This window comes from Condylura cristata, unplaced genomic scaffold (assembly GCF_000260355.1).
Source record: "Condylura cristata isolate star-nosed mole 26May11 unplaced genomic scaffold, ConCri1.0 scaffold00024, whole genome shotgun sequence".
Taxonomy (NCBI): domain Eukaryota; kingdom Metazoa; phylum Chordata; class Mammalia; order Eulipotyphla; family Talpidae; genus Condylura; species Condylura cristata.
The window spans coordinates 10,829,314-10,841,542 of record NW_004567125.1 but is presented as its reverse complement, the minus strand read 5'-3'; the positions used below and the strand labels follow the sequence as shown (position 1 = coordinate 10,841,542).

The window sequence follows — 12,229 nt, the reverse complement described above, 5'->3', positions numbered from 1 at the left end:
ACTCTTGGGAAGAAGCTACTCGCTTCCTGTGGCATCTTTGCAGGCCTCCAAGATCCACCAGAGATGGCAGAATGTCAGAAGCAAAGAGTTTGGTGCACGCTGCCTCTCCCCTCTGCAGCTGTGGCACAGACATAACCCTCTTGCTGAATATGAATAGAGACTGAATCTGCCTCTGAGGATTGAGATCCTTGTCAAACTGCCAATATTTAAGCAGAAAGTATCACCTATCAGGGGCACCATAGAAGGTGCCATGGGACAGATGACAACATCGATGCTGTTTTGCCTCTAGTGGCGTTTTGACCAGCTGATCAGCATGCACTTTGTTTTCAACAGTACCCTACCATGTACAGCACCGACCCTGAAAATGGGCACCTTTTCAACTGCATTCAGCGAGCCCACCAGAATACGTGAGTGTGGGCTCCCCTGGGAACCACCTGCAAGATGGGTGATTTCTGACTCAGCACCTTGCTGAATCAGAGGATGGTGATATTTATGGGCAGTCCTTAAACGTATCATAAAATATATGGATGTGAACAGATTTAACGTTAAGTAAGATTAGGAGTTATCAGAATGGCAGGACTCTTAATAATCCTCCCCAAAATGGCATTAACGTGGCAGTACCCTTCTCCGGTGTTCGCTCATGCTCCATCTAAGCTGATACGGAGGCGTGAGAGGCTTTGAGCTGTATGCAGAAATCTGCTCCGTCTGCCAAGACCTCCCCCATTCGTTAGACCTAAACTCCCTTACTCAGCATGCTCTGAATTTCTTCTAATCTCAGGCAGAGCAAAAAAGGGTGGATCTTAGTAACTGCATCTTCTTTCCCCAGCCAATGTTTATTTTTACACACAAGAGTCTAACTTAGCAAGTAAGAATGTAAGGTTTTACACAGGCATATGTAAATAGGGCACTTTTTAAAAAAAGCCTCTGTCTATTCCAGGTTGGAAGTGTACCCTCCCTTCTTATTTTTTCTAGCTGTTGGAGGTGTTTACCACCCGGTAAGTTTCCCCATCTATTTGGATTTAGTTCCCTGAGCTATCAAGGAGGGGAGAAGGGAGCGAACATTTAATAAATATCTTCACTGTCTGGGTATCATGTATTTAAGAGAATCTCATTCCATTATTTTTTACAGAATTGTATGTAAGTCCACTTTTCTGAGAAATGTCTTGGACATTATGTAACTTCCCCAATGTAATTGGGGAATAGAAGCATAATTGTAGAATAGAAGCATCAGAATTCAAACTCAGGTCTGTCTAATTCTAAAAGGTTCATGTCCGTCCATCTTCTTTTGCCTATTCTTTTGTGCAACATTTCCTGATCAGTTGGATTGATTAATACTTGATAGCAGCCAACCAAAGAGGCAGAGACTGTAGGTCAGACCAACAAAAACCCGCCTGAGTGCTCTGTGTAGCCCATTAGCAGATGATGCATGCCAGGGAGGACACAGGACCTGGGGAAAGGGAGGAGAGCAGGAGACAGCTTTGAATGGGGTTGGGGGGGAGGGTGAGCCGAGGGGTCTTGCTGAGGTGAGGATTAAATAAGACTTACAGGAGAGGGAGCAGGTGCTGTAGAGGTCCCCCACAACTTCCAGTCAGAGGAGTAAGAGTGAGGTCCGCAGAGAACAATGAGGCCAGCACAGTGGGATAATTGGAGGTGGAGCGCAGTCTGGGGTCTGAGGGCCATGAGAACACGGGTGGGCCCTCTAATCTGCACTGTCACCCACCTACACAAAACAAGTTTATCTGACCCATTCAGAGTTTGCCTTAGACGAAAAGTGTTTCCTTTCCAGGACCCAGACTTCCTGAGTTCTCACCAGAATCCTGGCACTTCACACGGCCAGTGCTAAATATTTTGTAATCCCCTGATCTGCTCTTGAATGTCCTTGTGCTCTTGTTAATAAGTGGCCCGAGGGGACACTCCTGTTTTAAAAACCTGAAGTCTTGCATTTTTTCAAACATCAGGAAGATACTTCTTTCTCCTGGCCCTTAGGAGCTCCACTCCTAGCAAGTGACTCAGTCGGTTGGTCTGAATAGACTTGCTGGTGATGAGGCCTCACTGGTGTCCACCCCCCCCCCCCCGCTGCCCTGTCCCCTAGATCCCACTCTGTGCTTAGTCTTTAAAACACTCTTAACAACTACTCTGAGGACAGGCAGCTAGTCTTATTCCCAGGTTGATGGTCACTATGTGAAATTCTAGTAGAAATGGCCCGACAGAGACCACAGAGCTCATGGACAGTGACTTCAAGGGCGGGGGTTTTATTTTTATTTGTTTCATATTCTTACTGGTATCTCACATCACCCAATCGCAACTAAAAATTCTAAGGCAGTAGCTTTACCAACCCGCTAAGTTGGAGAGTCCCCAGAAGGCTTTTCACACAGCGTCTTTCTTACTGTCCCCTGACTTGCTTTGCCTAAATGGATCACCCTAGGATGACAACAAAAGGAAGGGTTTTCATCTTGCCTAAGCTAGCTCTTCTCAGCTACTGGGGAACGCAGACACTCCCTCCTCCAACACCACACATTTTGGGGTTTATCACATGGTTCATTCTCCCCGTTGTTCGAACAGAGCTTCACTTGGTAGCTGGAGGTAAAGATCCGTCTCTGGCCTGTTGGAGATGACAGGGCTTCTCTGCGAGCCTGACATAGGTCATCCCCTTGCTCACCCTCCGTCTCCAGCCGGCCCCTCCTTTCCTTGTGCCCTGAGTCCCCAGGGCAAGAGGGCAGCCCCCGCCCCAACATAAGAGAAGGTGAACGCCAGCTCCCACCCCCAGCAGACCACAGAGGAGTCACTGAAACAAAGGACTGGATTCCACCCTAACTTTGTCAGTGTATTTTACCATGTCCATGAAATTATTAACTTTTTGCTAAAACATTCTGTAGTCAACCTCATGTCAATAAAGTATTGTCTGTTTCTTTGATGCAGATTCTAATGTAGTTCTTCTGTTTTAGCGTGTAGCTTCTGGCTTGGGCATAGCCTGGATTGTTGGGCGAGTTCTTTATGCGTATGGCTACTACACTGGAGGTAAGTATAGAGGAGCAGCTGCCAGGAACACACATTTGGAATCTGCTGCTGCTGCTGCTGCATTTTTCTTGTTAGCAAGAGTTTTGAAAAAGGGAAAGAAACTTGATCTTTACGTGAAAGGTCCATTATTTACTCTTTTACTGATCTTTAAGTAGGAACAAGCTTGCTGTTATTAAGTATTTTCTGTGTCACCTGCTGTTCTAAGAACATTGTATAAGCTATTTAGTCTTAAAATTATATGATCTAGACAACAGCAGCCCATTTTGTACATGGGGGAACCCAGCTTTAGCAAGATTGAGATTCTAAGTCACAGACCTATGTCAACTTTAAGTCAGATTCACACCCAGTGTGATGCCCCGAGCTCCTGCTGCAACCCACCGCTTTAAATACTGTGCCCCGCCGGGTGGGGCAAAAAAGACTTTCTGAGCTGTACTTAACTTCTCCGAGAAGTGGGGAATTCTTCCGAAGGTCCTCGAACAATGTTACTCGATTCACTATACCAAAGTTTTTCTAACTATGTAAAATCAGTAATTTTTAAAATTACTGATTTGCCTTTTGTTTACAAAACTATATAACTTCGGGAGCACAGCTTCACACCTTGGTGTGCGTGTGCCCCACTGCCTCCCAGTACACTATCAAACTGACCACGTCTAACCCTTCTTCCCACCCCCTTTCCTTGAGGTCTCCGCCATCTTTCCCACAGTCTTAAGATTTTTCCGACATTCGCCAACCCTATTATGGCACAGTCCTTTGCCCACAGCTTGAGGCTAAAGAGTTGGTTGGCCTCTTAGGAGCAAGTGTTCGGATGTCCAGTCCAGATGCCCCCTCAGGACAGCTGTGGAAGCTGTGAGCAGCGTCCCACTGGAGCATCCCCTGTAACTTCTGCTCTTGTATTTTTCTTTTCCAGAACCCAGCAAGCGAAGTCGGGGAGTCCTGGGCTCCATCGCCCTCATTGGCCTGATGGGCACAACTGTGTGCTCTGCCTTCCAGCATCTTGGTTGGGTCAAAACTGGCCTGGGCAGTGGAGCTAAATGCTGCCATTAAAGAATTACCAGGTGTTTGAAAGCTCTCATTCACTTTGAGTGACTTATTTCCAGTTACTTTTTTTTTTAATATAATAAAAACTTATCTGGCATCAGCCTCATACCTAATCCTGACTCTGTCACTTATTTCTTTGTGAGTTTTTTCCTAAAACAAGTGACCTGTTCTCCTAGATGAGAGGAGACACAGGTGTGAGGATCCCTCACCCTGCCAGCAGGTGCTACTAGGTAAGTGGAGTTGGGAATGTCTAATTGTAGGCATGGTCCTAAACAGGCCGTGCTGGTGAGAAGTTGGAGTTCAATGATGGAAAGTCTTTAACTTTAGTTACAAGTTTACCTTACCACTTGGTGCTAGGATAACAAGGGTTTCTAAAATCTCTAGAAGATGCTTATATTAAGAACTGAAATGAGGGCTCTCCCTGGTGGCACAACAGGTTAAAGCACCGCATTAGAAAGCTCTTCCAAGCCACTGCAGCACAGTTCGACCTTGGCCAGGGAGCTGACCCACATGGTGCAGCAGACCTCTCCTGACCTGCCCACTGCGACCTTCAGCAGTGTACTTTGTCAATCTATGTGTTCTGCTCCCCACTCTGTCTCTGGTGAATCCTCTCACCCACCATACCTCTGGCCTGTACCCCAGTTCTGTATGCATAAACAATCTTTTAAAATAATATAGTTTATTTTTACATCTTTTTTTTTTTTTAAAAGAATGCCCCTTTAATATAACCCTGGTGATACAGTGTGTTAAAGCACAGCACTGTGAAGCTATCTGCAGCCACTACAACACAAATTCGATCTCCAACCAGGGAGTTGACCCACAAGCACAGCAGACCTCTACTGTCTCACCTGCTGCTCCTCTCAGCAGTTTACGTTAGTCAGTCCCACCTGTTCTACTCCCCATTCTGTCTCTGGTGAATCCTCTCAACCCATCCCAGCCCCACACCTCTGGCCTATGCCCAGTTCTTGTATGCATAAATGAATAAATCTTTACAAAAAAAAAATATGCCTTCATAAGATGAAGGTAATGGTGATTGGTGGGTTTGGGTAGCCCTAGCTTAAATAATAGAATTAAGAATTAGTAGGAAGCTGGGGTCTTGTTGAGCTTTGTCTTTTTGGTTGTTAATAGGAGGTACACCTAGAGTTGAGCCCTGATGGAGGTTCCTGGCATTAGTGAGCAGTGGCCCTTCACCTTTGCTTCAAATCGTGGCAGGCAATGCTTTCAATGTGATCTACCTTTGTCGTTTGCTCTTACAGAAATGGGGTCCAATGAAGTCTCATATAAACCCCCAATACTTAAACAGGTGTTGTGATCGGAGTGGGAGCCCAGGCAACCCTCCACAGTACTCTGGGAGTTCCTAGGACTTGGCAGAATCGTTTCTAGATGACTGTTTTAGAGAAGCTATCTACTTGTCTGGTGAGCTTGTTTCTGTTAAATTCCTTATCTTTTTTTTTTTAAAGATTTATTTATGCATACAGAACTGGGGTACAGGCCAGAGGTGCAGGATTCACCAGACAGGGTAGGGGCAGAACAGGCCGACTGATGAAGCACACTGCTGAAGGAAGAAAGGCGGGTCAGGAGAGGTCTGCTGTGCCATGTGGTCACCTCCTGGGCGGGGATCAAACTCATGCTGAAGTGGCTTTAGCTTCTTAGTGCTGTGCTTTAACCCACTGCACCACCAGGGAGGGCCCCTAAATTTCCTATTTTGTGGGCCCATTGGCATAAATACTGTTACCACTCATGGCTAATCTGGCAGTGTACATTCCAGACAGCTTATATCCATAGAAAAACCTCAGTTTTGTTCCACAGCCCACAGTAGCTCCACACCACTCTGAAGCATCACCCTCCGCAGACAACTGTGTGTCTTTGGCCATGTTTTCCACCTCCCTCAGCCCTAAATTGCCCTGTGAGGGTCAACCTGTGGTGCATGTGCAGTGCCCTGCTTGGGACTCCCGCAGCCAAGGCCAGCTGGGGTCTAGCACCAGACATACATGGGACAGGAGCCACCTGCTGGCAAAGCATCAGTCACCAGGCGATCCCCTGTGTTCCAAGGGCCGCACTTCCCTTCACATGGCTGACAGCACTTGCCCCCAAGGATGCCCTTCTAACTCCATGCCCACTGCACAGCCTTGGGCTCCTTCCTTCTTAAGCGTCACTACCCAGGGGAACTTATGATGGGAAGGCACCCCATCTCCCATGTCGAGTACAGTAACTGTGACCTTCATGTGGCTTTAAGTATTTGAAACATGGCTAGAGCACTACGGAGACTGGTTTGTTTTTAATTAGTGATTATATATCGCAAGTGGATACAGTGCTTCAGAAGCACAGTGGGAAAGCGGTTCACACCTTGGCTGCCCATTAAAGTGCCAGACCAGGACCTTTTGAGAATCCAGAGGTCTGGGCCAGACCCCTGTTCAATTCAATTAGAATCTCAGGATTTTAAAAACCTCCTCTGGGTAATTCTAAATGAACAGCCAACTTTGGGAAGTTTAGCCCTCAAAACCGTGCGTAAGACTCACCTGAAGCTCTTGTTAACATGCAGATTTGGTTGCAGAGTCTGAACTGAGGCTGAGCGGCTGCGTCTGACAGACCCCAGCTGAGAAGCCAGGCTCCAGGTCTGGCCTGCCAACCTGCTCACTCAAACGTGGAGCACAGGACAGGGCATTTGTGGTCTTTAGTTGACATTCTAATTGAAGATACATGACCAACATGGATTTTCAAATAGCAATGCTTTGATATACATTCAATAGCCACCAAGTAAGCACGAGTGGCTACGTTAGCATTAAAGAGAAACACTTCTGGCCTCTAGCTTTAAGGAGCCTGCAGGCAAGGACCTAGAGAGAACATATGCTCAGGTTTGAGGAACAGCTGTGTGGGATTCCTGACGGAGAACAAGGCCCGCAGAGTAGTGAGCAGGGAGACGCAGACATCAGAGAACAGTGCCGGTCCGGGTGGGTTCGGCCAGCCAAAGGCCAGAGTAGCGTGTAAAGCAAGAACATGATGACAGCTGACTCATTTTGAAAAGATGGCTCACTGCTGAGTAGTTTTTGGGTGGGTTTTCATAGCCTCATTTAATTGCTATGGCTTGGTCAGTTACTTCTATCCCTTTTGTTGACATTTCCCCCTCTGATATTGAAAAGAAAGACACCAAGAGCTTTCAATGTAAAAAAGAAAGAAATCACTTTTAATCAGCGGAAAGCTGTAGAGTAAATGAATTAAAAATCAGGCCTTTTATGCCTTCCCACATTAGCATGTGACTGGCACCTGCAGTCTTGCACGCACACCTAGAATTACACGCACACCTAGAATTACAGACACCTGGGCCCAGAGAGCACAGGGCGTGCGTGCATGTGATGGGGTCACCTGTGCTGAGGGACATAGGGCGATGTTGCTCTGAGTGGTACAACTACAAGAGACAGCCAGAGAAATCCTGAGAGAAAGCTGGTCTGTCCCAACTCAGCATCAATGCCTGTAAAAATCTATCGACGACTCCATAATTACCTTAGAGAACTGAAGATGAACCTAACCAGCCTGGGATTGTTGTAGAAGTTAAACTCACAACTGGGCAGGAAGGACTCACTGCTCCCAGTTTTCTGGACCATCCTTAGTTGACTTAAATGGGTGATGTCATTAATTTAAACCAACTTTCATGGCCAGATTTTCATATTAGAGAGTGGTAGATTTAGGAGTACCCACAGTGAAAATCAAAGGGAGAAAAGGGGCCTGTGCTACCTTTTGTATGTGAATAGTTTCTCTGCCTAGAAACGTCTTCTTGTGCTCACTGTAGCACTGGGAGGGGCCCAGGGCCTGAACAGAGGACACACTTCTGTTGGCTCCCTCCCCCGGTTTCTCTTTGAGGAATTGGCAGAAACTAGTTTTCTCCCAGTGTCTAAGTCACACTTGAATCCCCTAAGATTGAGTGAGAACATTCTGTTGGCTTGCCCAGTGTTGTATCTGCATCCTCTGTGAAGAGGATTCAAGTGGTCTTGTGGTTTATATGGACAGAATTTGCCTATCATCATATGTAATTAGACACAGGCCCAATAACAAGAATCATGCCTTATTTATGACCACAAAATGAGCTACTGTGATGGTCAAGTGTCAAATGGAACATGCCCAGATGGCTAGTGAAACATTACTTCTAGGTGCCTGGATGATGAGCATGTTTCCAGAAATCATTAGCATCTGAACTGAGTAAAGCAGGAGGCCCTCACCCATGTGGGTGGGCAGCATTCAATTCATTCAAGGCCCAAACAAAAGAGGCAGAGGAAGGGTGAGCTCTCCCTCTGTGCTGAGACCTCCATCTTGGCCTGCTCTCAGACACCTGTGCTCCTGGTTCTCAGGCCTCCAGATTCAGACTTAAGCCAGCTTCTCCCCTGGCTGTGAGGCCCTCACTCTCAGAATGATTACCATTACCAGCTTTCCTGGGGATCCAGACAGCTGGCTGTGGCCCTCTCACTCCACAGTCACTGCAACAATTCTCATAACTGACCTCCAGGAAGGAAGCAGCGGAGGGAGGACACGGCAAGGCCCTGAAGCCCTACAGGCCACAGCCACCCAACAGCTCTTGGAGGCCAGGCTCTGCCCCAGAGGCTGGGGAGCCTGAGCTCACCTGGGCCATATGAGTTTTATTACAGCAACCGCTATAGGCCCTCTTGTCCTCATTGCAAACAAGATCAAATCCTCTGTCCTGTACTTGTAACATCAGCCCTATCCTTGGTCAGACTATGATATTAAGATGTGTTTAGTTTCAAAGCATGACATGAAAGGATGACCAGGGTGATTTAATTTTAGTATGCTACCGTAACGCACCAACGTGTACAGTACTGGCCACTCTTCCATCCCGGAGAGCACACTCTGCCTCAAGGGCTGGAGACAGCTCTAGGTGGAAATGAGGTGCTAGCCCTGCAAGTTCACATTCACACAGCAGTGACCCATCTGTTATCTCTGCCCTTCCCTCCCCATCAGCTCTCTCAGAGGGGTGATAAGGGGCCAGGACTTAATGTCAGGGAGCAGAAATCATCTGTACTGACTGACTCCACCAGGAACAAACTTTAAAGCCAGCTAGGAAATGGACAGTAACCACAGTCAGATATGCGTTGATGCAATCCTGTTCAACTCGTGCTCCAGAATCATGTTGCTGGCTCTTACAGATTAATTCACAACATTCTCGATTAATATCTAAAAGGCACTTGTCACATTTTCAATTAGGAAGATGATTGGCAGGTGAAGAATAACACTGGCCATTCCCCTGTCCTGAACGGCCACCCATCTGGATTTAAAGCAGTATGCAGCTCAACGGCCTCGCACAGTCCACAGTCCACAGCCTGGCCAGGCTGACCGCTTGTCTTCAAAAAGCAGACTCCACATCACCCATCTCCACGCACACAGTCTTGAGCTGTGAGTAGTACTCAATGGTCACGCGGCCATTCTCTCTGCCAAACCCTGAAAGCAAGAGAAGGGGCGAGTTAGAGCCCTCGCTGCATGGTGTGACAGGACCTGGCAGTTGTCATAGGCAGGGCTGGAGGAATAACACAACTTAAGAGTTCTGGAACCAAATCCTCAGATACAAGTAGGCGCAGCAGAGCTGGGCTTGGGAGCTGGCCTTTGAGGATGGGTCTCATTTCCTACCAGCAGGACTATTTGTACTGAGGTAACACTGGATCCCAGCATTGTCTATGACTCAGACAGGATCACACTCCCCGGCCCATGCAGGTCACCACACCCACTGCCGAGACCCACCACAGTCTGCAGGTGTTCACTGCTCTGGGCAGGTGTCTGAGAAGGGGCAGGTGTTCTCTGCAACAATCACCCTGATGCCTTCATTTTATCTTATTTACTTTTGTAGAAAAAGGTGTGAAAGTAGAATTCCAAAGTCTAGGTTTGGGAGCTGGCTTTGCTGGCCTGCAAGTGTGAGCACACTGCTGAGTCGCCGAGTTTTGGCTATATGTGCCATATCCCAAGGGGAGGGACAGAGGAGGTGACTTGGCCACAGCCACCTGGCTAGGCCAGGCTGCCTCCCTGCACCCACAAAGGCTTCTCCTGTGCCCACTGTGTGCCAGGCACTTGAACAACACAGGCACACACTCTGCTTTCACAGAGCTTTCATTTTTGCAGCATAGAGCAGGTGAAAACAAGCATATACAATGATTGCAAATTATGAAGAGAGTGCAACAGTGGAGAGAGTTGCTTTAGATGAGAGTCAGGGATAGCTTTTCTGAGGATTAAAGGTCAGAGATGCTAGCTACTCAAAGCACACACAGGCTTTTACACAAAGCATTCCAGGCTGAGGGAAAAAGATGGTGGGGCAGGGCAGATCTGAGAACGGAAATAGGAACACACACATGGGAGAGCAGAGAGTGAGGGGAAGGTGGGCTGAGGTGGCCTGGATCTGACCGGAGTGAAAATGGACTCTGGCGATCTCGACCCTCAGCAGCCAGGTCACAGGTAAACATTAATAGACATAACAGACACCAAAGTTTCATGTGACCGCTTTTACCCTCCTATGTGTGAGAAACTGCACTTTTCTGACAGATCTCAGTAAAAAGAAAACTTCTGTTTGCAACCCACCATAATGACTTCGCTCAGGGGTGACAATCTGCGGCCTAATACGGGACTCCCTCGGGGTCATGGTGTGGAGAACAGACTTGACATTAGACTTGACATTAGTGAACAGTGACATAGACTTGACATTAGTGAATGGAAACTTCTCAGGAATGCTAGGCGCAGTCAGAGAGCGGGATCTGATTTGTGTTTTAAGATCACTTCGGTGCTGTGTAGAAAAGACTAAGGTGGGGAAAGGCAGAGCAGAAAGGAAGCGGTCCCACAGGGGGTGCTGTGGGGTCAGGATGTGAGAAGCGGCACGCCTGCAGATCAGCCTCTGAGAATGGGGTCTCCACAAAGTCCAAACTAACATTCATACCGCAGCATGTGGGCCTTCAGAGAATAGTTACAGACAACAAACCCAGAAGCCTGGACCCTCCCAGTACACGAGACTTAGAAACCTGCCCTGTTGTGCTCACACGGCGGAGTGATGGGTGGGTACAGGAAACGCCTGGGCAGTGGCTAAGGGAAACATCCCTGTGGGCCAGCCAGTGCCATGATGATGACTGTGCTGACTGTAAAATGTGAGACTGAGGGTTTCTTATTGATTTAGCATGGCAGAAAATAAATTAATGTACGCTTCCTGAGCTCCGACTTTAGAACACAATATGTGAGCTCTCGTATAGGAGCAGGAGTGGCTTACACCTTTTTGAGCTGTACAGCAGCAGTTCACAGACCAGCTGCTTATGTATCAGAACCTTCTGGAGAGCTGTAGGAAAACATTTAAAGATTCTCGGAGATGGAGGCAGGTGGTCTGGGGAGCAGCAGGAAGCCTTGCATCTCCCCAGGTGATTCAGACGCACAGTCAGGAGGAGGAACCTGGGCTGTGGGGACTAGATCACCAGCACTGATGGGGCCCCACCGCTCTCACGCTTTCCGGCTCCTCACCTGACTTCTTGTATCCACCAAAGGGCAACTCCACGGGACTGACATTGTAGTTGTTGATGAAGCACACTCCAGCCTGAAGCTCGGCCGCCACTCTGTGAGCACGCTGGATGTCCCTGAGCAGGAGAGATCGTATCCATTATTCAGGTTCTTCTACAACTTTAACAGGTAAAGTCAGACTGCCAGTTCTAAAAGTCTCAAAATAATAACTGAGCCTTGACTCTTCAAAACCTTGTTTAAAATCTTTCGTCACTCAGGTCAAACAATTGAGGATTAGAGTTTTACAGTCTCAGCCAAAATCATCTATAAAATAAGTTCCAGCATCAAAGATGCCAAAACATTTCAATGGATAAAAAAGGCGTCTGGTAGTGCTGTAACCACCAGACTTTCACATGCAACAGAATGGAGAGTGACCCTTGTCTTACCCCTTGCGCAAAATTAATACAAATGGATCACAGACTTAAGATCATAAAACTCATCAAAGAAAACAGTAATAAATCTTTGTGACCTTGGATGAACCATCATCTTCCCTGACATGACATGGAATGTAAGGGACAGAAGAAAAAATGGAGTAATAAAAGTCTTATCAATGTTTAAAATTTTTATGCTGCAAATGAGTCAAGAAAGTAAAAAGACAGCTCACAACCACACCTCACTGGGCCAGGGAGGACCAGGAGGAAGGTGC

At 47.3% G+C, this 12,229-nt stretch overlaps 2 protein-coding genes across 2 annotated transcripts in view; one reads left to right on the top strand and one right to left on the bottom strand.

Annotated features, from left to right (window-relative positions):
* The window catches only part of MGST3 (microsomal glutathione S-transferase 3), a 17,163-nt gene extending 12,994 nt beyond the window's left edge, over nt 1-4,169 (top strand). Inside the window, exons 3-6 of the mRNA XM_004688416.2 lie at nt 334-407; nt 938-995; nt 2,946-3,018; nt 3,926-4,169. Coding sequence (XP_004688473.1) covers nt 334-407; nt 938-995; nt 2,946-3,018; nt 3,926-4,062 — 342 coding nt within the window. The 3' untranslated portion in view covers nt 4,063-4,169. The remainder of the gene's footprint in view (nt 1-333; nt 408-937; nt 996-2,945; nt 3,019-3,925) is intronic.
* Nucleotides 4,170-7,211: 3,042 nt separating this feature from the next.
* Nucleotides 7,212-12,229, bottom strand: part of ALDH9A1 (aldehyde dehydrogenase 9 family, member A1) — a 23,303-nt gene continuing 18,285 nt past the window's right edge. Inside the window, exons 10-11 of the mRNA XM_004688414.2 lie at nt 11,548-11,660; nt 7,212-9,501 (exon numbers count right to left, since the gene is read on the bottom strand). Coding sequence (XP_004688471.1) covers nt 9,407-9,501; nt 11,548-11,660 — 208 coding nt within the window. The 3' untranslated portion in view covers nt 7,212-9,406. The remainder of the gene's footprint in view (nt 9,502-11,547; nt 11,661-12,229) is intronic.